Genomic DNA, 27,799 nt, shown 5'->3' with positions numbered 1-27,799 from the left:
TAATATTTTCTCTTTTATTATTTTTTCTTTGAAGATTACCTAACATCTTCGTGTTAATAACCCAAGGTTCTATGTAAACAAATTTCAATGCTGCTCAAATGAATTAAAATACTCTGTTCAGCTCCTGCAGTAAGTCAGAACAGTGGCACTAATTCCTTTCAACATTAAATCACATTCATCTTATGGTACATGACTCTTGTGCAAGTAGTAAAGGCTTTATTCATGACCTTGGCTACATCAGTAAAGAGGGATATATCAGCTATTTATGTATTTAAAAAAATTAAACTGACAGAAGAACAGATTCTGTCATCTCAAAATACCAGCAGCATCTTTCTACATATTTAGGATACGTTTGGCCTAAGCCTTTAACACCTTTTAGAACAGCCATGCAGTAAAACAAACTTGGAGATGTTTCTTTAGAGAACACTGAGCAGTTTAAACATTTTTCTGAATGATAAAGCCAAGATAAAGCAAATCCAGGCCCTTTTAAATGGCTGCAACTTTTCATACACTTAAAGCTCTATAAAACTAGAGCCCATTAGTATATATATTTATATTTTTATATATATATATTTTAAATAAGTCTCTTGTCTGCTTTCAAAATTTATGGAGGGGTTTTTCTGGTCTTTTGAAAGGGCAATAAATAAAAGTAGAAAAGGCTGAACTGTTTTGCATATATTTGTGGAAGAACGGAGAACAATTAAACTTTTAGAGTCCCAGAAAGACCACTGTACAGAACAAAAAGCTTATATACAATTAAGTGTGCAATTTTAGTTGGCTGGGCCTTTTATTATTCAAGATATCCTTTTTGACTAGAAGCCACTTCTACTCTTGTCCAAATCCCTCCGTTTCTTCAATGGCAAAGAGCAACTTCTCTTTTAGTTGTTCATAGCTTTTATATGGTGGCAAATCCAAACGATTAAAACTGAGCAGGAAAAAAACAGAATTTTGTTAATTTTATTTAAATCCCATGTAAAATTCTACAGAACTCAATTGTTATGGTAGAAGTTATAAATGTTCTGATCTAACAATTAGAAAAAAAGAAATAACAATCAGCACAATCTCACCGCCTTGGCATTTCTACAAGAAGGAAAAACAGTCAAAGTTTCAGAGGAATATTTTAAGAAACAAAAGACTATTACCAGATAAAAAAACAGAATGGTGTAAGACTAAAGACTGTCCAAGATACAGGGAACTATAATAATTTGAAAAAATGTAATATAAAAACATTATACTTACAATAATAATTGCTTATAATAGTAATACATAGAAAAGGAAATTTTCAGCATGAATTTTAATGTAATCCTAGTTTGCATCTCCAAATTTCAACAGCATGAAAAAGCTGAACTTTTCTCCTTCCTACACATGCTTGGATATAGGTAGGTGTTTTTTCCCTCTAAACTTTGCCCTAAAAGATTTCTGCCAAAACATTTAATTCCATGTCTTCCTCAAAATTATCCTAGACAAGATATGTTTAACTCTTGCAAACATCACTCAAAACAAAATCCAGTGGAGAAAATATAAAATGGAAGATACCCTTAAGTAGTTTAAAAGTATAATGAATATTGTTGTCACAGGCTGCCAAAGGAAAGTGTGTCCATTTTGCAAAGTCCATATAAAAAACTGATCTGTGTACCTGATGCACCAGTTCAGTACGCACAGGAATGCCAAGCCAATAATGGCCCATATGAAGCCTGGTGGGAAAAAGTATCAGCATTCTTGGCTAAGCAGCCTTCTTTTGAAGGTTTGCTGTTATTTCTTTCATGCTACTTCTTCTTGTGACTATACATTTTATCTTTCATAATGACTCTATCTTACAACTATGTGCCTCCTACTGGCATGATTTGCTCAGTTATTTAATATTCTCTAAAAGAATTAGGAAAGCACCTTTCAGTTCTATACAAGGATGTTCTCCTAATTTTGATAGATCTGACAGTGACAAACTGTTCAGCACAGTTGCAAAATTTAAGAAGAGGGCAACTAGGAAAGTTTTCAATACTGGCATGTCAGGGCAATCAAATGAAGCTGAAGATGGAGATAGAGAACTGATCCAAATTAGATTTCATTTGATTTGGCCAATGCAAGCCTGGAAGAGATAAACCAGTAAAGGTACAGAAAGTTTACACATAACAACTCACCAAGTGTGACTTCTTGGTAACCAGGTTTCCTTACCAACTTTTTCAATGCAGAATTTCTGAGGACCATTACTTCCTAGAAAATAAGATTTTGAAAAGTATAATCTGTTCCTTTTAAATACCATACATGATATATATGTGACATAAGACACAACTCAGACACAGCAGAGTTCATTAGTTACATCAACAAGCTTCTCACAGAAACAAGCTAATTTCCAAATAGTTTATAAACATATTCATGGGATTTATGATATAAAAAGCCCTTCTAGATCCAAGGTGATGAACATAAAGTTCCTCTTATCTGTACAGTTGCAGCATGGTTCATTTGCAAATGAAACAGTGACAATATAAAACAGTTCTGGTCACCTTTTACTTACCCATAAGTTCAGCAAATCCACCCAGTGGTAATCTGCAAGTGCCAGTGACAAACTGCAGAAGTCGCATGCGAACCTCGTTGTCTGTTTCTTTCACAAACTAGGCATAGAAATTCAAGTTACGTAATAAAAAGCTTTAACACAGCTGGACAAAAACAAAAACCCCATGAGATGGTTGAAAGAGTATAATTCCATTTAAAAACACACCACCTTGTTTAGTACCTGTTTGCATTTCTTTACTTTAGCAAAATTGGGTGGAGAGAAAAGGAGTGCTTTCAGATTATATGCACTGTCAGCCACTACAGTGTGAAGGCTGGGAACAGCAAATAAGAAGAATCCTTACCTTGTTTTATTCTACACTAATATATAAATCATGTCAATGCTTTGTATGAAGACTATTGCCATTGTTATTAAACACAGCACTAGTGTAGCTACAGAGTCTGGGTATTTCAAGACTAGGAAAATTTGCATATAAATGTTGGTACTTAGATTTCTGGATTAGCTTCTTTTAGTACCAAGCATTTTAAAAGGATTTATCAACAGATCTTATGATATAAATAAGATAGGAAATAACTGATTTGCACCACTTTCCCAGAAAAACTTAGTCAAAAGCATCTCTAAAATGGTGGTTTTTCAAAAGATAGGAAGACCCTGGTTCTGACTTCTCTTTAGGAAAATTTGTAGAATAGTGCCAGAATAATATTTGAGGGTTTTCCATAGCCAACTTCATTAAAATGTGAGTGAAGATTAGTCAGTGCTAGACTGCAACAGTTAATATGACAAATAATCATAAGTACTAAGTGACATTTTTAGATCACCAAATCAGAATGGTTTGGCTTGAAAGGGACTTTGAAGTTCATCTAGTTTCAACCCCTCTGCCACAGCAGGCACACTTTCCAGTAGACCAGGTTGCTCATAGCTCTATGCAGCCTGGCCTTGAACACCCCCAGGGATGGGGCATCCACAGCTTCTCTGGACAATCTATTCCAGTGCGTTACCACCCTCACATGAAAGAACTTCCTCCTAATATCTAACCTAAAGCTACCCTCTCTTTGAATCCATTTCCCCTTGTCTGTCCCTACATGCTCTAGTAAAAAGTCCCTCTCCATCTTTCTTGTAGGCTCCCTTCAGGTACTGGAAAGTGAAGATGTACAGGTGTACCACCTATAAGAACATTTAGACTGTAGATCACTAAGAATAAAATAAACCTCACTGAATAATCAGTAAGGACAGGATACAGAAGAAAATATTCATAAGCCAGCATCCAAATGTAATGTCTGTATCTGTCTGTCATTTCTCACCCTAAAGTACCCTCCCTAAAGACCAGTAATCCTCCTTTCCTTCTCTGAAAAGAAAAAAGAAAGGAAGCTGTAAGAACCTTCATTTGGACAGCCCACCACTACACATGTCATTTGTGCTACAGATCAAAACAAAACCTACAAAAGTCAGAAATGTTACTCATTAACATACCTGCCAGAACCATATGATCTGCTTGCTATTCCTCGTGTAATGACGATAAACAGTGTTCCTCTGCCAGTCTGCTAAATCTACTTCTTGCATACCACAGAGCATAACCTAGAAAAAGAACAATTTCTTCACATCACACACAAAAATTAAGAGTATTTTCTATTTTGTATGAGACATGGTAACAAAAATGAAAGTTTCTGCTCTGAAAAAAGGACTGGTAATTTTTTCATTTTACTACACAATAAGACTTTCCTTCATCCTAAGTTTACAGTTATCCAAAATTGTGTATGTATATAAGTGGTCTGAAAGATTGAATACCAGAGACTTGGTATCTTCCAACTAATAACTCAGTAATAAAAGCTACTATCTTTCCCGTAAGAGGAATTTTTATATTAAGGAGTATATTACCCTTTCCATTAAATTTTCACTTCATATTCCAAAATGATGATTAAATTGCTGCTACTGCTATTACTAATAAAGATAAAACATACTGCAAAGTATAAGTCTGAAAAGTATTCATTAAAAGAAGCAACCCTGGGTTGCATTCTGAGGATCTGCAAAGTTCCATTTCATACCTTGTTGGTTCCTCCAATCTTCTATCTTTAAATATAAGAACCCTATAACCTGTCTTAGACAGTGTATTTGATACTAAGCAATCACTATACACTACAATCAACTTCTGTGTCATCTGTTACACAGTAATTCTACCCATCTACCACAGAGGGAAAAGTCTATGACTCACAGATCCATCAGTGATCTCATATACTTCCACAGAAACTTTCAAAAATATTTTTTAATGCTGAACACCAAAACAGTGATTCAAGAACAATTTTTATCATTATTTAATCCCACTGCTCCTAATAAATTCTCCATGTTCCAGAAGCTATCAACTGCAGCATGGGCAGACAAGAGATTCAAGCTGACCTATCCATTTAATCTCTCCATACATATTACCTTTGCAAAAGGTAAAAATGCTGAATAAAAAACCTCACCTCCAGTTCCTTTTCATCAAAATAATGTAGCCATTGTAGAGGAACTACTTCATTAAAACCATCAAGAAAAGCTTTGGTTTGTTCTCTAACTCCCCGAGAAAATCGCCACTCTGCCATTAGCCTGGGATAGAACAAAACCAAACATGAATTAAACATAATTAGCATTCAACATGAAGAAGTTCAAACACATAGGATTGTATATGTGTTCCCATCAGGTAAGCATCCCTCAAGTTTGACTTCTTACACTGTTCAATTTCATTAACTATAAGGAGCCTACTATACTGTGTTATCACAAATCTTCAAATTTAAGTAATAGTAAAGTAGCAAGAATGTTACCATTCCAGTTAAAAATAAATATTATTATTAACCTCAATTTATCTATATACTATAGAAACTATTTCTCTGAGAAACTGAAGACCGCTAATTTAAGTGGAAACTTTATGTGCAGCACTGGACATACAGCGTGTCACAGAAAAGGGTCTGTGTACATCTGCTTTTGAGATCACTGAATAGACAGATCAGAAACAGAGATTCAGAAAAAGAAGGGTGTCACCCTGTTCTTTTAAAAGTTTTAAAGTTCTTTTAAAATTTTTCTATGCCTTCTGATGTTTACCTATTTCTACTGAAGTTCTCACACACTGTTCATGTAAATAATGATTGTTTTACATTCTTCTTTGTAGGAGGAGAGAATTGATAAACTGTTAGTTTGACCAGTGTGGTTGGAGAGGTAGCAATTTCATCCTCCAATCCACTGCCACTTTTAGAATTCTGTATATTGTGAGGTCAGAAATAAAGTTACCTCCTTTTGCTCCTTTTCTTCTTTTAAATCTTAGTATAAGTGTGTGAGTTATTTCATGTCATAGTGCAACAGAAGGGCAGTAATAAAATTAGGAAATAAGCAGAAAAGAGTAGTAGAAAGAGTTTAAAAAAAACAGTTGAAATCACAGCATGTTACACACCATTCTGAATTTCAGTTTCCACATTTACACCAAAGTTCTAAACAATTTTAAAATCTTCTGTCAAATAGATATCTTCCCTCTACCTCAATTTGTTACCTGAAGTCACTGAAAATAGGCTTGCTCACTTCAGTTTCACCTGTTCTCTCACTGTACATAAAAGAGCATTACAGATCATCTTCTCTCCACATGGTCTCCTTTTGTACCAAGCAGTTGTGTATCGAGATAGCAACATGTACCAAGGTACCATTTCAATAACAGTCACAAGAATTACATAGTAACATGGGAAGAAAAAGTTAACAACAAAACAAAACCAACAGAAACCAACGTGTCAAAAAAGACTAGAGCAACAGGAGAAACATGGAACACCTTTTCCAGCATCTACACCTTCCTACCCAATATATTCTTCTTTGTTCTCCTCAGTTACCAGGATATTTGAACCTCCTGATTTCAGTTCATGTGAGGTTACTTTCCCTAAGAGCTCCATATCCACACAGAAGTACATTTCCAAGTTACACTCCTCAATGTTATTATCCCTGGATGAAAAGAAAAAAAAAATTGCAATGAATTCTATATAAATTCAAAAAATCCATAAAATATCAAAGACAAAAAAAAAAACAACCAAAAAAGAAAAAGCTCAAAAAACAAACAGACAAAAAAAAAACCTACAAACCTTATCCAAATTAAGGAGTTGTAAAATTCAGTATCAATAGATTCCAGGTCTTTAATAGTAAGCTTTTTGCTCAGCATTCGTTTGTAGAAAGGCAGAGAAAAACCAGTGTCAATAAATTTCCCATGAAACAATGCCTGTTGAACAGAAAAATATGTTTAATTTTTATTGAACTACTGAATTATTGAAGTTTCTGGACTTGAAGTCTTTTTTTTCTTTCTCCTTCAAATAATGAAAAGCTCCAAATAGCAGTAGCAGCTTTATAAAGCTGTATTTATAAAGAACAAAACATTACATTAAATGGGAAGCAAAAAAATGGACAAAATTTATCCAAGCATACGCTATTACAATTTAGAAATTCTTTGATTAAAAATAAAACTTCTCATAAAAGGACTTCATCCGTTCTTCCCTTAATCATGTGAATAGGCATAATTGCCAAGTGTTACTTTATCCTACTTGATCAGAATATTTGATCCTACTTGAGTATTATTGCCATTTTTTACTACACACATACATCCAGCAATATCATCATTTACAGAATGCTACTGCAGCTTGTAAGAAAGAGCTTTGGGAACCACATTTTTTTATAGGTGAGTAACAGACCTGCGGAATTAAGTTCTCCACAACACTAAAAAAAAAACCAAAAACATGGTCACACTTGTCTCACCACACATGCACACAGGGTATAAGCTGAATAATAATAATAATAATAATGATAATAATAATAATAATAATAATACTGAAGCATAGCATTACACACACAGAGTGTTAACCTCTACACTGACTCAGTGCATCTGAGAGCTCACGGAGTACAACCATAACCCTTTCTTCCCCTCAGCTTTATCAAGTACAATTTCTCCACTAAAATAGCTCTTTAAAAAAAAAAACATGCTAAACATAGGTTCATTGCTTCTCTTTCCTCTCAGCTGAAATTCTGTGAGCCGAAGAGCCAAATAACAGCCCATTTCCTCTAGGCTGCATCTTTTTTCCCCACCTAATTTCCCCCTTTTAGGCTTAGTCTATTATGCATTTTCTTCTGCTTAAGGAGACCTTAAAGAGGTTCTCTTAAAGACCTGTATTTATTTGTATATTTTTATATTTATTTAAACTAGTCCTAGTTTCTTCTCATGGGAGTGTGACCTGGTAGAAATTCCATGTCAAGTGCAGCATCTGGGCATATGATTTTCTGCTTTTGCAAAATTAAGGTCTTAAAATCACGTTATTTGATGTGTATGATAATCTTACAGCAAAACATAGAAGTTCCCTCGGCCAACTTCATTTAACAGGTTTTTATTATGAAGCAAGATATGTGTTCTTTATGTTTAATCGTGTTTAAGTTAGAAACAACTATGGCTACTTCAGTACTTAAACTAAAAATCTCACTACTATTTTAGAACTGTGAGAAGAACAGAAACTGCAACTTCATTTTGCAGTTGCATTATTACCTGAGCTATCTTAAGCCACTAGAAGGTATCCCAGGAAGCACTGCAGAAAGTTCCATCCAGTATAAACCATGAAAACTCAAACCTTGCAACAGACCACATCAGGCAGCATTACACGGGTCTCTCTCTTGCCCCGCTTAGAGAATTTAAAATATAAACACATAAATACTTCAGGAAATCAAAGTTTGTCTTTTAACTACATTACTTTAATTAGGTTCTCTAATATGATCTGTACTACTACAAAATAGCTTTCGTAAAGTTAACATTTCTTACAGACAAGATCAAAAATCACCAGCTGAAAGAAACACTGGCTCTAGCACCTAATTGGCTTTATCATACCTTCCTGCTAAGTGGCCCTGTAACTTGCTGAGGACTCTAAAATAAAGAAAAAAGGTGGCAGCCTATTGAAAGTGTAAACCCAATGAGGTAAATTTTCATGACAGCACAAAAATTGTGAACTCAGCCATAAAATGCTTGAAATCAGAGATGTTATTGTCATAGCTGAATACATTTCTTAAGAAGCATCTATAAGAAAAGCAGAACTAAGAAACCACCCAAATCTAATTTAAGTCTGAAAGTATTTTTTCATTTACGTTACACTTGGCTTGTGTTTATTCTAATTTTGTACAAAAAGTCTCTTCAGTATGAAAATGCACTTGTATTTACTCTTTTTGGTTTCAGTATTCACCAGGTTGGGGGATGTTGCTGAGGACTACCTGTAGACATGATGGTTATGTGGAAAGATGACTGTATCACTACATGGAGGGAAAGAAATGTAACAGAACAGGAGTCACTGTAGACCAACTCAGTGATACCAAAGAAATGATACATCATGGCTGATCAGCTTGTAGTTTAAGAGAAATCAGATGGCAGAGAATCAGCTCCCTGACAGCTTCTGGTCTCCTCAGTATCTGACTTTTATATACATTTAAATTAAGGCCCAGTGTACTCTGCAAAACATTCTAACTCATTTTTTCAAATATCCTCAGGTATACCAGGTCCACCTGAGGAGCCTTCTTCACAAAATATTAGTCACATTTTTCAGAGCATCAGTATTCAGACACTCAGACAACAGTTTGCATTAAGTACACACATCCAATTGATGAAAATAAAATATTATATTGCATCATATTAACTTTGATCACTCTCCCAGGAAAACGTGAGTATGCAAGAGACTTAACTCTCAGGGAATTGGCTCAAGAAACTTATATGCCTTAATCTTCCATTTCTATGAGATTAATATAACCTTTAATAACTGTACAAACAAATACTGTTCAGGAGTAAATGTATAGCTACAGCAAATATAAAACCTTAAAAATCTAACCTACCATGGCAATAAAGCGCCCAATGAAACAGAAATATGAAAGATGGTCAGGATTGATTGTTGATGCTGGATTTATCTGCAGGCAATAGTTGCTCTTGCCAGCATATTCAAATAGGCAGTACATAGGGTTCAGTACTTCATGGGAAAGCAAGAAAAACCATTCTCTAAGGAAAAAAAAACATGTATACACATAAAAACCATCAAATACAGATGTTTATCACCATTCCCCTTAGATAACCAGCAAAATGGTCAAAATATATGCAAACTTTGAAAAATAATATAAACAGTGTTGTATTAGAATCACAGAATAATATATGGTATTATATATTTCTTAAATATAGAAAATAAATTATCAGACCCAATCATGTTAGAAAATCATGGTTTCCAAAGTTTAGAAATTATAGTTAAGATTTTCAGCTTGAACACACCCTCACAGCACAGGTTTTAGCTGCCTATCAGCAACATTTTTTCTTACACAGTCCTTGCCTCAACTAGTACACAGCATTTACCCTCCTCATGCCTACTTTACTGCCTACAACTCACATCTTTACTCAAAAAAATCACAGATTATTCCATGCTTATTATAAATAACTTAGATAAAACAAAACAAAACAAACAATTTGAAAGGTCAACACACTTCATTTGCGTTTCCAGTCTGACAAAAAAACATACACTGAGTTACTGTAGTTTAACAAACTACCATGCATTGGTTAAGCCTACATGACACGACAGTGTAAAAGTATCTTTCTGCTGAGGTTAAATTTTTCGCCACCTTAATTTTTTTCAACTCAGAATAATATCAGAATCTGGTATTCAGTGTTCAGATAGGTGATTTTGATAATATTTCTTGCTTTATAATATTTGCATATGGTATTTGCAGAGACCTCACTACAGTCATACATACTCAGGAGCTTTTGTATCAGGCAATAAATGTTTGGTACTAAACAACCAGGCCTAGGGATAACCCATAAAAACAGCTGAAAGTCTGTCCTATAATAACTGTAGGGACTGAATTCCATTCTGACTGCCTTTCAGCTGTCACAGTTAAGAGGCATCTATTTTATCCCTGTATTTACTCAAGATCAAGGAATAGAAATGAGGTTTGCTGTCATGTTTCTCCTAACATTGCCATGAAACCCAAGTCATGGATCATGAGTCACTATGATACACTTGCAACCCAAAGGCCAAGTAGAAAGAGTAAACAGAGAAAGGCAGCCAGGAGCCAATAAACCTAATAGGGTTCCATGTATCTTCCAGTAAGCACTGGAATGTTGTACAGCATTCTAAGCAAGTTTCACACTGAGACAATTACATTAACTACACAGAAGCATCAAATTTAATAGGCATTTAAATTAGAACAAGTCAGATAACAAGGGACAAATAAACTAAATCAGTCATTAACAAGAAGTTGCAGAAGCAATGAATTTTTCACATCAACAGCTAAAACTTGCTACAGGATATAATGTCAGATTGGTCCTGCTACATGCCTGGTAAAAATCTGATGGGAACACTGAGTTTAGTCTGCTGAGGGACAGCTGATCTATATTTGTATTAATGGAGTATTTCGTTAGTCAGTACATGAACGTTTATTTAGTGTCACTTAACTCTCAGTTCAAGTTACAGAGAGATCCTGGCTGGTTCTCAGTTTCACATAAAAAATCTTGGGCAAGACTTAAGAAACTATGAAACTACACTGCTTATGTATTATTTATTTATTTATTTATTATCTACTTTCTTTGATTAAAACACTTCAGTAAAATTATTCTAACATCTTTTCTATGGAAAGATCTATGAACTGTTTCAGTTCCCATCCTAAACCTACAACCCTCACAACAGGGACTCCAACCAAACAAAACCCATGCAAAGCAAAAATTGAATTCCTCCCTGAAATTCAGTTTTAACACAAGAAGCTACATAAAACCAGAAAAAACCAAACCAGAACATCTTTATATATTAAGAAGAAAAAAAAATAAACAAAAAAACCAAAACAATCTAACAAGAAAAATTCTATCACCTATGACCTTTTCCAATTCCCTGAGTGAACAGCAGTACTGAAATTTTTTTTCTTAGCAATAACATTTCATTGAAGTAACTGGCAGCAGTAGTCAGTGGTTGTATTCTCTGTGGTCAAGAAATGAAATCTTGTCTATGATTTTCAGATTTTCTTGTCTATGTTATCAGATTTTTCCTCCCTGAGTTCCACTTCAAATTCTAGAAAAACTTGTAGTCCAGCTCCAGTGGAGCCAACATAGTCTGTCAGTTGTTCCTTCATGCCCGCACTACTCTCCTTTCATCTATTTCCTTTCTGTTCTTATCAGCCCCAATCTGGTGTTTGCTTGCCATTTTTCCAAATAAGCAGAACACTTTATTTTCCCACAGTCCTCGCTTCTAGGAAAATTGAATTTTCTGATAAAAAGTTTCTGAAATAACTCAGACAGAGCAATTAATTTCATTCCAATTTAAACACCACTCTTTGTCAAAGAACTGAAAAACTGAGACCATAGTTTTACCTATGTGAAGGTATAACCTGTGACAATAGCCAGTGCTGCCAGTTCCACCTCCTTAATACATTCAGGGGGACTAAAAAGGTACCTAGGGTCAGGCTGCAAGAGAAATCAAGGCTAGAGTGCTATTAAAAAATAAAAGCCAATTTAAGAAAATTTCTTTTACCTTGCCAAGCCACCATAGTCCAATCCTTCTTCTCCTCTAAATATAACATATAATCTTCTCCTCAAATCATAGGGCTTTAATGCCATAATCTATTAAAAATAAATTAATGTTATAAATTATGCATTGTTGCCACATCACTCATTCAGATTTAATTCATGTTGATACAGAAATTGTATATATGCCAAATGTTACACAAATGTGAAAAGCAAGTAGACCATCTCATGGAACAAGCAATCAATGAACTACACACAAAAATACCAACTTGCACTTCAGATCCTTGAGCAGCAGACTGCTAGTAAGTGGAAGGAATATCTGGGAAGTAATGCTGTATGGATACCCTGTTTTTACACTCCTCCTAAGGCAATTATTATTCAATGAAAACAGGTGAAAAGGCACTTCATCTGAGATATATGTTTTTTTGTTTTAGGGAAATAATTTAAAATAAATAATCCAGACTAAGTTAAATATACTTTCATTTATAATACAATTTTTACTTATAGAGAATCCCTGCCTAGAAGGCTTGTGGTGACAGCAGCAAGAATTTTCATCATTCATTGGCTGCAGACTGTAAGAGCTCAAGGACTGTAAGCTTCAATTACATAGATTTAATCTTTGAAGGACAAAGCAGTTTTAACTGGAGAAAACAACATACTGTAACATATCTAAATACACACAGGAATCAGAAAAGCAAATCCAACGTGGCTGATGCCACACTAGGTTAAGCTATGGAACGCTACCACAGGAGGCTGTAGATGCAAAAAGTTCACAAGAGGAGCACAGACAAGCTCATAGAAGAGAAATCCCTTGAGGATTATTAAAATACTCAGAAACCACTTCAAGCTCAAGAAGCATTTCAACTGTAAACAGCAGGAAAATGAAAGATCATATAGTAAAACTATTATATACAATATTTCTTACAGTCTTCCCTAAGAAACCCCCACTAGCAAATACCAGAGGAAAATTACTGTGCCCGAAGGACCATTAGTCTGAACTAGCTACAGGCATTTTTGTTCTTCTGCTTTGTCTTGATAAACAAACACAATAATTTTTGCAGGCTTACTTGCTGGAAGGAATCCTCAAACAAAGTCTGTCTGGATACATTGATTTTCACATGACTTGGTAGTGCATTGGACTGTAATCATAAGGCAATAACATTACAAGGCAGCACATACATTTGTAAAAACTCATATAGTTTCAATAAATAAATAATTATTAAATCAGTACCTGACACAAGTAACGGAAATGAGCAAGTTTCCACCTAAAGCTACGCTCATAAGCAATCTGTGGCCCTTTATTTCTGTAAGGAAACATATTTGAGATACATTAAACATGCAGACATCAAATAATACTTTCAATGCTGAAGTACTGAAATAGCATGAAGAGTTGAAAAATACACAAAAATTGTTATTATAAGATATGATCAAATGCAGCTGGTGGTTTGGAATGCCAGTCTTCTTTCCACCATCTCTCACCCTTTTTTTTTTTTTTTTTTTTTTTTTGCAAGTCAATTTATCAAGTTTGATAGAAAGACACAAGATCAAGACAGTATCAAATCCCTACGAAACGTGTAAAAACAAGTCACATAAAGGAGAGACATCTAATTTATCATCTTCACTGAGAGAAATACTGCTAAGTTAGGCTTTATAAATTCAGTTGCTTCTGGAACTATGAAGGACTTTCTAGTGCAACATTCTACAGGCTTGTTGAATGATAAGTCATCACTGTGTTGTCAGAAGTAAACCCTACCCTGTACAAAACACATTAAGAAAGCCACTACAGGTTGGGTCAATACTTATAATCAAAATAATTAAAAGAAGATTTGCATGTAAACTTTTTCAGAACTATTTAGAACTACTTTGTTTAGACATTACTGTTGGTAGATAGAGTGTGTATCATTATAAGCAATACTCATAATGACCATTTGCTGCTACATTAAAAATGCAACTATTAGTTATATTAGTTCATTATTCAAATTAACCTCATTGCCCATCTCTATTTATAAAATTATTACAATCTTGGTATTTCAAAAGCATGTAAAAACTACTGAACATCAGAGCAGTACAGCAAAATGTGTCATACATAAAGTCACAAAATTTTAAAATATATTAAATTTGTAACATAAAAACTTGTTCATAATTTAGTGTGCAATTCCAGCTAAAAGTTAGATCATTTTATAGTATGAGAAAACTTCACTATTTAATTATAAAAAGGTAAAACATTCAAAAATATATTTAATTTCTCACTTACACAGAAGATTTCCCAGTACGAGGGTCATTGAAGGTGGTGGTTCTCGTATTGTGATCAACAAAGTATCTGACACCTTCTCTGGTATACCTGATTTCCCAGCCCTCTGGAAGAGGGTCCTCATTTTGTAAACTGCAAAAAAAATTGCAGGCAGTGCTTTTTCCCCCATATCACAATATAAAAGAAATAAGTACAATCTTTTGAATCTGCATAGTCATTATACACACCTACCCTTGAGTTCGAGGGTCCTCCCACTGTGTTGTCTTTGTGTTATGATTTACAAAATACACCCTATCATTTGAATCCACTCTTCTTTCTAAGGGAAAAAAAGAAAAAAATCCACTATACAACAACTGCATTCCAAATTTCTGTAACTGCCATTTCCTGAAAACCACAGCTATTTAACTTACCCCAGCCTGGTGGTAAAGGCCCAAGTGGATCATTTTCTGCTGACAACATCGAAGCCTGTTTAAAAGCGAGAGGACTTTCAGTTAGGCCAAATATTATTCATATTATTTTCTCAGTGTGTTCAAAGATTACCACTAGTCCTGAAGACTATTCATTTTGCAAAAAAACCTTATCATGCCATTTTTAATCTGGTTTTGCAAAGAAACTTAGATTATATGATAATAAGATATTGTTATCAATGCATTGTACCCTCCTTTTCCCTTCCCACAGCAAACTTGAGTGCTCACGCAAAGAGGTGCAGTTTATAAAAGTTTTGAGGAAGCATGTATCAGCAGATAAGCACTAAGTTCTTGTTTAAGAATATGTTTTACCATAATAAACTAAGCACAGTGACTACTGCCAACATAGGGGGTTTTACTTCCTCAATACATGATAACTTCCCTGGATGTTTGGCTATTTTTGAACATTGTAATTTTTTTTTTAAATGCAGCTGCATTCATATGCAGATGGGTAAAATTATACCAACATACAGTAAGGTTAGAAGGGGGAAAAAAGGGATTACATTATTATGTAAACACATGCTAAGCTCATAGTATACTGTAACCATGCAGAAGTCCCCAAGAAGTTCCCAGAAATAAAAAGTATGGGAAAAATAAAAAAAAATAAAAATAAAAATAAAAATAAAAGGCAGAAATCACAGAGACTACAGGATCCATGCTCTGATTAATAATTAAAAGCATCCACCGCTAAAATTTTGTGGACTCTAAATTTTAGTGTGTGTGTGGGTGCAGAATGGAATTTTGATATAGGGAAACTAAGCTGTGTTTTCTAAAGAGTGTCTTAGGAACTAATACTGCTTTATATAGCACTTGCAATACAAAAATATCAAATAAGAGTTTACAGGAGCAAATTCAGGCAAAACAAATCTATGATATTTTTTCTCTGAAAGAGAAATAGATCAAGGATCAGAAGGAAATGCATTAGTTACACTCAAAATCAAGCTGTGTAGTTGCTCCAACCACCAGCTACTACACGTGAACAGAGAATTTATCATTATTTCAGCAGCAAATGCAGTTGTCTTTTCTGCTTTAGGAGACCACACAATCACAATAATCCTCTAACCAAAGACTTCTCTGTGGTGACTGTAGAAAAATAGTGCACAAAAGGAAAAGGCTGTCTGCCAAAGAACTGAATGGTGGCACAGTTCCGATATTTCCAACCGTCTTAATGGGTCCAAGGATTTGCGTGTGGCTGCTGGCCACACAGAGCTGTGTACTTAACAGAACACACTGAAAGACCAGGCAGATTCACTTCCAAAATGCCTACAATAAATTAATCCAGGTAAAAATGAAAGTAATTCAAATAACCATATCCCATCTACTTTTCTTTCTTTACGAAGTTTAGCTTTGACCACTCAAGGTAACTGAAGCACTCTAACTGAAAGTATTCATCCACTTTTTCCCAAAAAATAAAATACAGTCTCACTCAAACTGCTATATAAGCAGGGTCAATTGAGCCAATTCCCTGAGAGGTACGTCACCAGAGCATGAAAAGGTAGCTATAGTTTGACCTTAACTATTCTAGAAGAAAAGTATACAGAAGCACACTAAAGTAAAAAAGAAAACACCACCCTTTCTTCAATAAAATTTCGATTTTCCGCCTCAATAAACTGTGAGTTCTACCTGTATAACAGCTATAATACTTAGAAAACAGAATTCTAAAGAGATGCAAACAGTCGAGTTTTCCTTCAGGTATACTCTGTCTCACTCACAAATCCCCATTTATTGATTCTAAGGTCAGATGAGACATTTTAAGGAATGGGTCTGTGGTTTTCAGTAAGGGTTATCCTTTAAGGAAGGAAGTAATATAATTTAATTTTAAAAATATATTGTTCACTGAAGGATAAATCTAGACACCCCAAAAAAATCTTGGCATCAGAAAAGTGGGAGTTTTCTCAGCTGTCTTATGCAACTGATCAAAGGAGTACACAAGCACACAAAGTTGGTCAAGCAAGAGTTTTTGGCTCTATGTGCTTCAGCTGTGATTCTTGAATTTGCATTAGAAGTTACCAGTGTGTTTAAATACCTGAAGGAGGGTGCAAAATGCATGGAGCCAGGCTTTTCTCACTGGTTCACAGTGGCAAGACCAGAGGCAATGGCACACACTGAAACACAGGGGGTTCCCTCCAAACATCAGGAACACGTTTTACTGGGAGGGTGACCAAGCGCTGGCAGAGGTTTCCCAGAGGGGTTGTGGAGTCTCCATCCTTGAGATATTTACAAGGCATTAGTCCTGCATGGCTAATGGCTAGACATTAGTCCTAGGTGGCCTTTTCTGAGGAGGGACATTGGACCAAATAACCTTAAGAGGCCCCATCTAGCCTTGATCATTCTACTTTTCTCTAATTGCATAAAACAAATTGAATTTGATGCACAGCCCTAGGATTTCAGAAAATTAATGGTGATGCATGTTTATGCTATTGCTAGTGACAAGACATAATGTCTAATTCAATAATGAGAGGTTGAGAATTTTTATATGTAATACTGCAGCATCCTTTACTTCAGAGGGGTGTGTGAATAAAGCCCATCAAATTTAAACTTAGGTATGCACATGCAGAGAGTCCTATTTCAAGGACTATCTAGACTTGTACTTCAAAGGTTTCATCTTTAAAACACTCCAGCTTGTCTGCATATCACTTACAAAGTTTCTGGTCTCAGATAATTTTTTTAAGAAGCCATGCACAATTCTTAAAGTGTTTAGAGTGACAGTGACACACAGGCACCATCATTCCTAACTCTGAAGAAACAACTATTCTACTTATCCAGTCACAGATGGGAAAATCTGACTCAAGAAATATTCTCTATGAAGCTACTCATATTTTCTTCAGGCAGAAGTAAGCAACCATGTAAGATAAATGGAAAACCATGTAGGAAATTCCAGAACTGAACCAGATGTATAACCTTCAAAGCAAAAGAATTGCCACTTGTATTAGTGAAGGAATTCTAATCACCTAAATAGTTTTTAAGGCTATTTAATGCTCAAAATGACCATTTTCAGTTTAAGGGACAGTTTTAGTTGTACCTCTTACTACTGGCATTAAAAATGTTATGTAAAATGCAGTATACAAAGCTGAAGTCAGAAAACAAACTCAGAAGGGAGTACTTTCTGCCTGAAAGTACTTTCTGATTTTCATCCAAAAAAAGGATGATTTTTAACTTTTTTCAAAATAATCAGAATCTAAATTACTGATGCTAAACATCTTTTAACAGATATGGTTGAATAGTTACAAAATCACATTCTTTAAAGTTAAAGAATAAAAAGTATACCTATACCTCTGTACTAATTCCAAATTTTGTATACTTTACCGAATAGAGGTATCGTTGGTTGAATTGTTGCATAGCTCCCTGCAGTTGATTCCGTTGTGATTGCCACTGCTCAAAGTTCCTCACTGACTCCATTGTTGGTCGTTGCCATGTTGTCGTTCTGGTGTTGTGGTCCACATAGTAAACTCTCCCACGATCATCAACTCTTCTTTCCCAGCTTTCAAGAAACACAAATGTTAACAGTTAATTCTTTCAGCAGTGTTACTAACCAAATTTCTCTTTATGCAAAATTCCTAGGTGGTACTTGAACGAACTACTGGAGTAACAGGCATGATTTCAATTTCTAAAGGACACAAAAGCACCTCAACTTAATTGGTAGATGAACAACAAAATGAGTATACACAGACTTCAAGCAATTGCCTGCTCAGCTCTCTGTCACCTCATTTTTAACTTTGCAAACACCTGTGACTGCAAGTAATGTTGGCAGACTTCACAGAGAGCACTTTGCTGGGAAATCTGAGGTTTGGAACCAGTGCACTTAGTGGTGCCACCTAAATGAAGGCGATCAAATATGCATAATTTCATAATTAAGTTTAAAAGGAAGAACAAAATACTTTAGTAGCTGTATTTGAACCAGTGATCAAAACTAGTGACATATCCAATATCAACATTACTATAACAACAGCCGTAATTAATATAATTAAATGAAAGCTAGAATCTCTTAATATATGATAAAGAATACAGTTTTAATGAGCTGTTGTTTGTTTCCAGCAAGAACAAACAAAAATATAGTAAGTTTATCATATTTAATTCAAAAAGTCTACATTACCCAGGAGGTAAGGGCTGTGGTCTTTCCCATGTTGTAGTTCGTGTGTTGTGATCAACATAATAGGTTCTACCATGAGGATCCTTTCTTTGCTCCCACCTTCAAGACAAAGAGACTTGCACGTAAGTGAAGATGCAAGTACTTCCTTGGGACTTCTCACTAAGACAAAAAAGTACCTTGGCATTGAATGAAAATACCATGGTCCAAAACCCATTCTTGAACACCAAAGAAAATTCACAGCAGAATACAGATCAGTTACTTCCTATTTAACTGATATCACCATAAAGATTTCTCTGAAGGATTTAGCACATGATGACCACACATCAGTATTCACAAGCATTTTTCTATTATATTTAAGTTTGGAACAAAGTCAATTAATTATCTGCTCAATGCTTGGATGCTAAAAAACCCTAATTTCAAAAGTGCTTACAGATATGCATTCTTTGTATTTCCAAGTACATGTCTCTCAAAAAATGAGAGTGATTACATTTTGAAGCTCTGTTCCCTATCTCCAACAAACAGCATCATTCAGAGTGAACATAAAGTGTGTGCTATCAGCTGTTTTTCCTCTGTTTCTATTTCCTATCCTGGTGATTCTATATCTGATATCCCTGGGGATTACTTTGTTTTGTGAAACAATCTTACATTGAAGATGGAGCTAGGCCAAAAGCTGAAGTTTCATAATGCTGAGAACTACCATAATGCAATAAAAGTATGTATAAATGGCAAAGAAACCAGGAGAAACATCAGATGAAAAGCTGAAGTCCTCCTCTGCAGTTGATATATATTTGTTTTTCTTACATAAACACTTAATTAGTTCCTAAAAATGTAGGCCTACTACTACTAAAGACTACTAAAGCAATTTCTAACAATCTAGTAAAATAAAAATATTCTAGCTCGTCTTAGCACATACCTACATACACATCAAATCTTATTTTTAACTATAACATTATTGAACTCATTCTTACAAAACAAGCACCTACAAGCATTAATAGACTAATCATTTTCACTTCTTTGTGCTTTGGTCTCTACTACTAAGGAGAAAAGGAATAATGAATTATGGCCCAAATAAGTTTGAAAATATCAAATGTAAAGTCTTCACATCCGTAATGCCCAAGAGTTTGTTGAGATCACAATACCATCTCAGCAAATCAATTATCAGTTGTTACTTTCGGGGACAAAAGTAGCCAGTTATAGCAGCAGGACAAATCTCATTTCAGATCAAATAACCCCATCTCAGCCAGCTGACCTGCATTTGACAATCCCTGTATAGAACTAAGTTTCTGTTTCTTTATATGCACATTTAGATGACACAAAATCATAGCATTAAAGCAAAACAACATACCCTGGTGGCAAAGGTTCTGTACTGGCACTACCAGGCTGCTGCCTTACGGGTTCTGCAGATACACTTGGCGTGGAGGAGGATTCCCTCGGCTTTGCCGCGTCTGCTGCTATGCTGTTTCGAGCATTAGGCTGAGCACACTCTGCTGCAGGTGCAGGTTCTAGTCCAGCAGATACAACAGGCGATGCAGAACTGTGACTTTCAGAACAACTAGTTGCTTCTGTTGCTGACTGAGGTTCTGCTGTATCATTAGTGCAATCTGCTGAAGACACAGGAGCTTCGACTGAACCCATGGGAGCCTCAGAGACAGAGGAATTGCCAGCTTCAGGTGCAGAGGCAGATGACTCACCATTAACTGAGAAATGGGAAATACCATTTGTGTATCAGAATCTGATGAGATTTACTTTTCAAATAACCGACTTCAGGAGTAAATTACTTGAAAGGAATGTATTTAAGCTGCACCTGTATGCCACAAGCACCACTGTTGGCTAAGATGACAGAAAGTCGCAACACACTTGCCTTCAGTTAAAACTTACAGTTTGCAAGCCATTCTTTGTACTTCCTTGTTACACAGGGATACATTTTTATGTATACATATATAAATAAAGTTACTTCTTGGTTTCTTCATGTCTTGGTCAACTCAATGTTGCACCTCAGTCTAGATTAGCATCTGCTTTCCACAAAACTGTATAGCCTTTTTTAGAACTCTGAACTTACATTGAAGTTCAAAAAAGAATCTTGACATGTGACAAGAAAACAAATATTAAGAGATGACTCTATGAGATTTGGAAAACTAAGAGGCATTTCCTACAGATAATTTCTTTTTCAGAGCTGAGATACTAAACCCTACAATTAACCCTAAAGCTGTGCGACCTGGAAAAAAAATCCCCCGCCAAAAGAGGGATTAAAATATAAAAACTATTATTGGCTAACACAACTTACATAGTTCAATGACTGAAGAAAATTACTTCAGAATCACAAAGCAAATCAATTCTATCTTTTCTAGAACAATAAAAATGCCATCAAAGTGAAGCAAGCACAATCTCATAAAAGGTTTAAAGCAGGCATGGATTTAGCAGACAAAGGATGCTAAGAAGGCTTCATTAGTCCCAAGCCCACTTGGCAAACAATACACCAGTCATCTGCAGAGCTTAACCGAACAGTATCTCAGCACATCAAGATCTTGTCTAACTTAGACAAGCCATCAGGTACAGCAGTCTGTAGGACACCCATTAAAAGTCAAGGCCCTATAAAAAGCAGTGCGACATCATTCAGCACTTTCATTTTCTGCACCACTAATCAACATCATACAGTGATAATTCTATTTATACTTAGTAGCTTGTACTTAGTAGTTGCAACAATTTTCTAAGGACTAAGGATATGCAACACATGCTTCAACCAATTTCCTTACCTTACAGTATATTATCACCTTACCATGCTAAGGACTGAAACTAATATAATTCTACATATGCACCACATGAATTTTCTTGATATGCATAATGATGAGCATGATTTTGCAGGCAACAGATTTTTAAGTTCTGTAAAGGCACTACTACTTTTCCAGGTTAACACACACTGCTTCCAGATGGCACAAAAGAAATTAACTTCATTAAGACATATGAAGATTATATATTGTTTCAGCATGGCATGAAAACGATGAACAATTTGATCAAGGTTCCTCAAATTTCTGCTTATACTACCAACAATTTAATTTACGCAAGAAAAAAGCCAACTGAAATTTCAACTTCCATTTAGAAAATTCAACCCATCCACACTAAAGAGTGAATAGGACTACATAATAAAGTTAGAAGCAAAATAATGAAAAAATCATCTGCTCTATTAGTAAGTTCATCTCCAAAACAGATGTATAAAACATTACATCAGATGATTACTTCACCAATTATGCCTAAAACAGTAATTCTGGCAACATCACATAAAATTACAATCCTGCTAAAGCACAATAGAGAGAAAAAAACGTGTCATCAAAAAATGCCAGCAATCCGTTTTATGCCTTGCCTTAAAAACATCTTCACCCACTGTCACAGTAGTTGATTTCTCCTATATCAATGCCTCAGTGCAAGGTCAGTGATGATTTCATCAATACTGCCACTTGAACAAATCAATTATTTTTCAATTACCCTATCCTAATACAGATTTCAAATGGCTCTCTCTCTCTGTTGAAGAAAAAGGGAGCAATGCCCTCTAGCCTTGAGATAAAAAGAGAGGGGAATCAAATTAAAGTTCTCCAAATAGAGAAAAGCTTCAGAGAAGACCTAATTTAATAATTATGTTCTAAAGTTCATAATTCTTTCTGTTATCTTCCAACCATACCAACATTTTCCAGTCTATTACAGAGAGTTTGACAATCTCTGTTCTACCATTTAGTAACAACTTGCCTATTTCTATTTACGGTTTTCTTTTCTCTCTGCTATCACTGTAATCTCTCCCAAACAGCTGAGAAACAAGAAAAGGCTTACAAAGCACAGTCATTATTAGATCCAGAGGAACAAAAACAAAAAAAACCTTTTTTTTTCAAATAAAAAAACTAGTTTCACTGGACCAAAAGTGAACTGTAGTCAAAATCAATGTGTTTGTGTTTAAGAGGAAAACAAAATTCAGTATTTGCCACTACCAGTTTTTAAATGGGATTTTTGAAAAAAACTGAAGGCACAGAATCTGCAACACATCTCAACTCAGAGCACAGCAGTTCCTTGCCTAAATCAGATTTATGTAATGTCAGGAAAAATTTAACCATAGTTACTCAAATTAATTGTGAAAGAAACCTGATTTTTTCCTCTAGACAAACAGCAATATGGTTTCATCATCTGGGACAGAAAAATGGAAGATTTTGGACACTTTAATCTTCCTTCATCAGAGAAAAGAACTTATGATAAAGTGTGAAACTCAATATATTTAAGAATGTGTCTACTGCAAAAAAAAATTTACAGAAGTGGACACACAAGGTTATAAATTCAAGCCACATCCTTTCAGGACTTTTGAATTACAACAAAAAATTTATAGAAAAAGTAGCTCAACTTGAGATACAACTAGATAAAAAAGCCTCGTGGAACATATTCCCGTAACTCTCCCATTCTTACCGGTGCTGTTGACAGGCTGAGCTTCAAGTGGTTTTGGTACTGGTGTATTTTTGGGTCTGGCTGCAACATGATTAGGAGATGGTGTGCTGTCTCCATTAACAGCTTCTACACAGAATGTATTCTGCATTACAGAGCTGGAAGGTACTTGATTGTTTATCCCATTAGAAATGTCACAAGCAGATCTTGGTAAAAATAAAAGATGATTTCAGGTTACTACAAGCTACATGTTAAACACACAACTAAACTAAAAGCTATAGAAATACCATGCTATAGAAACAAAGAAATGGTGGTAGATTCACAACTGTTTATAGCATGGTGTTTGCAGCCTAGATAATTGTTTTGGTCTCACACTTGACTGTTAAGAAAAAGGCAAAAATCAGTTTTGAGGATTTCAGACACTTATAATAGGTAAGAGTTTCCATTTTCACTTTCTCTTTTACTTTTAATGACATATTAGAATTGAAGAGACTGATGCACCTGCTGCATCTTTCAAAATGGCCTTAGGGAACCTTCCAAAGTGCAGCTATGAGCAGGAAAGACTTTTCTCTCAGAAAGCAAGAGGAAGAACTGGTTTTGTTAGTCATATCACTAAAAATATTCATAACATAAGAAAACAACAAAATTCTCCCTCAGTAAAAAGAAAATAAGATTAACTTCTCCATACATTGGCAGGATGGGACATTGTGAGAACAGATATACACAGGCAGCTCTGTGTTTACAAGGCCTCATGGAAATAAATGCACTTTAAGGGTTCGTGAATGGTAAGTTTTGTTCAGTTACAGTAGTACACTGTTTTTTTACTTAAATCTCTTTCAGAATGCTTAAAGCCATCCCCCAGAGACACATAGTTTGAAAATTACACGCAATGCCAACTCCTTATCATCCCAAAGAGTAGAGGTTAAACAGTGAAATTATACAGGTGACAAAAAATGTGAGAACAGTTAGAAATCCAACTTTGTGGAGTAAGAAGGGAAGAAACAGCATTTCTATGCTACCCTACCCAACTCCAGAGGAGCAGTATAAAGAGAATTGAACTATTATCCCTTTTCAACTCTTGATTACAAACTCAATTTACTTCCAAAAGACATGCAGAGAAGCTACCTTAAAACTTTTCTTCATTTCTTAATTTTAAAACTGTAAATCAAAACTGCTGGATAGTTGTGTGGAAAACTGCAGTAAATTAAAATATCAACACCAAGAGCAGGATCCCAGTAAGAGAGATTATCTCCAGTAACAATAGCTAAATGAAAACAAATTATTATTACTACTGTTTCAAAATGGTATGCAGATGTGTTTCAAATCACTTTTAGCAGTCCCAAACCTTTCTAACAAAAAAAAAAAAAAGCAGAAACAATATTTTATTCTCACTCCCTCATCTTGAGCACCCATCAGGGAAGAGACAGACATCCACAAATTCAAAAAAAGAATCAAGTCAAGCATACAAGGACAAATGTGTCCCTGTCACTCAAATGCATAGCAACTGGATGTTTTTTCACTCCAGTTAGTGTCAAAAACAGAAATGGGTTCACACAAGGTAACTGAGCACACCAGTAACATTAAATTGATCTGAATTGACCTATTTGTCTTACTAGAGATGAGGGGGAAAAAAAATCTATTCCTACTTCTCTCCAGCCAGTCCTTGAGCAGATTAGAATGGTAGAGAAGCTAAGAATGAAGCTCTTAACTGGTCTGAATGTCTTTTTCTTGCCACTTCAAGAGGAAACAGGCCTTAGCCTCAGTGTTACAAATACTGCTTGTGAAACTCAATACAAGTATCTTAAGTGCCTGATTATGACCTTAAAAAGGCTGAGGAGGAAGTAATTCAGGCTTTTTTTTCCCTCTTCCTTCCAATCAGGTGTTACATTGCAAAAAGCTGGTAGACATTAATTGAAATGGTTCTTAAGCAGCAAAAGAAAATAAATTGAATAAGTACATAAAAATACACTGACCCACTGCTCCCCTAATTTCTGCTGCAGCATTTTATAGATTTCCAATCAGTTGAACTAAATTATGTAATTATCAAACAAATAATGTTTCTAAAACCTGCAGCAACATAATTTAGACCTCAACAGCTGAAATCTCTCATCTTCTATTTAAAAAAACCCACCAAAGCACAAACAACCCAAACATTTCAACTGATAAATTTGCTGATACACTTCATATCACATAAAACACAAAAATAAATTCCAACCTGGATGAACTTCTTGCTGAAGCATCTCTGCTTTCATGTACAGCCTCGCCATTTTGCTGAACTTCTACTGAATAGTAAGAAATAAATTCAATAAAAATATTCTATTATATCTGTTTGAAATCTTAATCTAAATATTATCATCTGGTTTAATTATTTTAACTTACTGGTTGCTGATGAACTGAGATTTGTAAGAGATTCTTGTTCAACAACCAAACCATCTAGCACAACAGTCAGTTCACCTGTTTGCACCATGCCACTCTTGTTTTCCAAAGAGAGTTTCAATTGTTCTTTCACCTTCTCCACTAAAAATGGAGTTGGGGTTGGTAGGGGACAAGAAGGAAAGAAGGGGTAAAGGAAAAATTAAATTCTAAATAATATCAAAAGAGACCTTCAACACACAAATGTGATATATGCATTTAGTTCTATAAAACTGAACATCAGAGATATTCAAATCAAAGCAGAAATCACCATGGAGATGTGTATATTTACACCGGCTGTGTGTACATGCACACTTTATTTTTAAAAAGAAGTGTCTGTTTACACAGTATATTCTAAAGTTATGCTAAAGAATCCATGTGGATTCAGTACTTTGTTGTTAATGATTTCCCAGGTCTGCCATTTCCATTAAGCCCTTTGAAAATTATGCACTACTTACATAACATGTGATGGCTTAAAGTCAAACAACTTCTGAACCACACATCCATATATTAAAAAGTCACTGTGAACCCTTCATTTTCCAACCACAGCCTATATTCATTTCTCATAGCACCTTCCAAAACTAATTCTAAAAGACCACTGAAAAAAACATCTCTTTGAGGAAGAAATGAATGCAAAGACCCCATAGAGTCCTCCCTCAATTTCAAGACTATTTTAAATGAATCCTTACTAGCATTTTCATAGATTGCAACTCTAAGGATTAAACAGTAAGAGAGGATGCCTCAGGGAACCAAAAGTTAAATCAGATACTATTTTCACCAAATAAAATTTGAGATAACTGATGGTGCAGTAAAATAATTCAATCTGACTGACAAGCAATACACACATTTGTAGTGAGACACATATAATCCACAGGTAAAACATGCGGGGGATGCTATGTAAGTCTCTCTAAATCAACTATTACAAGTAAAACAGTTGAAGGTACATGTCATAAATCCAATCACAGTCAGCTAGGAGTTCACACTAATCAGGTTGAAATGGTTAAGACCTTTTAGTATTTGTGCTCTCAGATTAAAGTATTAGTTTTTAAAGATATACCATCATATTTCCCTCCATATGACAGCATTCCAAGTAAAATCTGAACTGGGCACGTCTATGCATTAAATTAGCGTTTCCTTTTTTTTTTTTTTTTTCATTCTTAGCATGCATCATAAGTGAACAATAAACACAAAAAACAGGGGAGGCTGCTATAATCTATTGCCAGTTACCCCCAAGCTATTACTTAAAAGAGCAGATTTGACAGCGTAGTTGGGCAGCACTTACCAGCAGACACACACTGGTCTGCTGCTAGTACTTTTTTGGAAAAAAGTACTATCTCAAAGAAGAGACAAAACTAACCTACCACTGTATTGTTTAATTAACACACTTAATTTTTGCAAAGGGTGGTTGGTTTAACTTCTGTTATTTTAATAGGTTATCATCCTAAATCAGATCGACTGCTGGCTCTAGCTTAATTGAGCTGGCAAGAAAACTGTGAGGTGTGTGGGCAGCAATTTAATAGTCGTGGTTTAATAGCAATTTAATAGTTTAGCAGAAAAAGTAACCAAATTAATTCTAATGTTTCTGCATTTAGAGGACTTCTCTTTCCATATTCATCAGCAAAGAGCCTTTAAAGTGCTGCATTTTAGAATAGGCATCAATAACTAAATGAATGAAGGACACCAATCAGATTATTCTACCAGTGAATTCTTAGATAATCCAGTAAGTGTCTAACTACTGACTTGCCCAAATTAGAAACATTGTACATAAATTACTTTTGGTGCAATGTACAGCAAACTCAGTCAACTGAAAAAATTTGTCAAGTTGTTAGATCCTACCTCCCCTGGATCTACACTATTAAAATATTAAATATTTTGTTAGAAATTGTTAAAATATTAACTACATTTTTGGTGACTAACATTATTATAACCCAGTTTCTTCTGATACAGTTTTCTTATTTAAAAATAAATTTTTCTGCCTAACTATGAAATTTACTGCCGAATCGTTATAATACTGTTGAAGAAGCCCCACTTAATTTTGGACTCTGTTTCCATTTTCTGTAAAAATCAGAAAAAATTCACTTTTTTTTTTTTTTTTTTGGCTCTCCTTCCCCCCATTGTTCTAAACCGTCACTTCAGGTTT

The 27,799-nt window shown here is 35.0% G+C and overlaps 1 protein-coding gene across 7 annotated transcripts in view; it reads right to left on the bottom strand.

Moving 5' to 3' along the window:
• The window catches only part of WWP1 (WW domain containing E3 ubiquitin protein ligase 1), a 56,179-nt gene continuing 28,380 nt past the window's right edge, over positions 1-27,799 (bottom strand). For 2 of the 7 annotated variants that reach the window (XM_053940835.1, XM_053940872.1), the window contains 20 exons: positions 25,627-25,764; positions 25,463-25,529; positions 23,272-23,453; positions 20,177-20,528; positions 18,835-18,930; positions 18,048-18,222; positions 14,685-14,739; positions 14,506-14,590; positions 14,278-14,406; positions 13,255-13,327; positions 13,091-13,162; positions 12,031-12,119; positions 9,365-9,524; positions 6,598-6,731; positions 6,320-6,460; positions 4,969-5,089; positions 3,980-4,084; positions 2,513-2,609; positions 2,139-2,211; positions 1-925 (listed from right to left, as the gene is read on the bottom strand). In XM_053940835.1, coding sequence (XP_053796810.1) covers positions 826-925; positions 2,139-2,211; positions 2,513-2,609; positions 3,980-4,084; positions 4,969-5,089; positions 6,320-6,460; positions 6,598-6,731; positions 9,365-9,524; positions 12,031-12,119; positions 13,091-13,162; positions 13,255-13,327; positions 14,278-14,406; positions 14,506-14,590; positions 14,685-14,739; positions 18,048-18,222; positions 18,835-18,930; positions 20,177-20,528; positions 23,272-23,453; positions 25,463-25,529; positions 25,627-25,764 — 2,444 coding nt within the window. In that variant the 3' untranslated portion in view covers positions 1-825. Of the gene's footprint in view, positions 926-2,138; positions 2,212-2,512; positions 2,610-3,979; positions 4,085-4,968; positions 5,090-6,319; positions 6,461-6,597; positions 6,732-9,364; positions 9,525-12,030; positions 12,120-13,090; positions 13,163-13,254; positions 13,328-14,277; positions 14,407-14,505; positions 14,591-14,684; positions 14,740-16,767; positions 16,916-18,047; positions 18,223-18,834; positions 18,931-20,176; positions 20,529-23,271; positions 23,454-25,462; positions 25,530-25,626; positions 25,765-27,799 lie in introns of those variants that run through there. The other 5 variants (XM_053940864.1, XM_053940849.1, XM_053940841.1 and 2 more) reach the window with 4 other exon arrangements.

Source organism: Vidua chalybeata, chromosome 1, assembly GCF_026979565.1.
Source record: "Vidua chalybeata isolate OUT-0048 chromosome 1, bVidCha1 merged haplotype, whole genome shotgun sequence".
Taxonomy (NCBI): Eukaryota; Metazoa; Chordata; class Aves; order Passeriformes; family Viduidae; genus Vidua; species Vidua chalybeata.
Note: the sequence above shows the minus strand (reverse complement) of the source record. Positions and strands in the feature narration are given on the sequence as shown.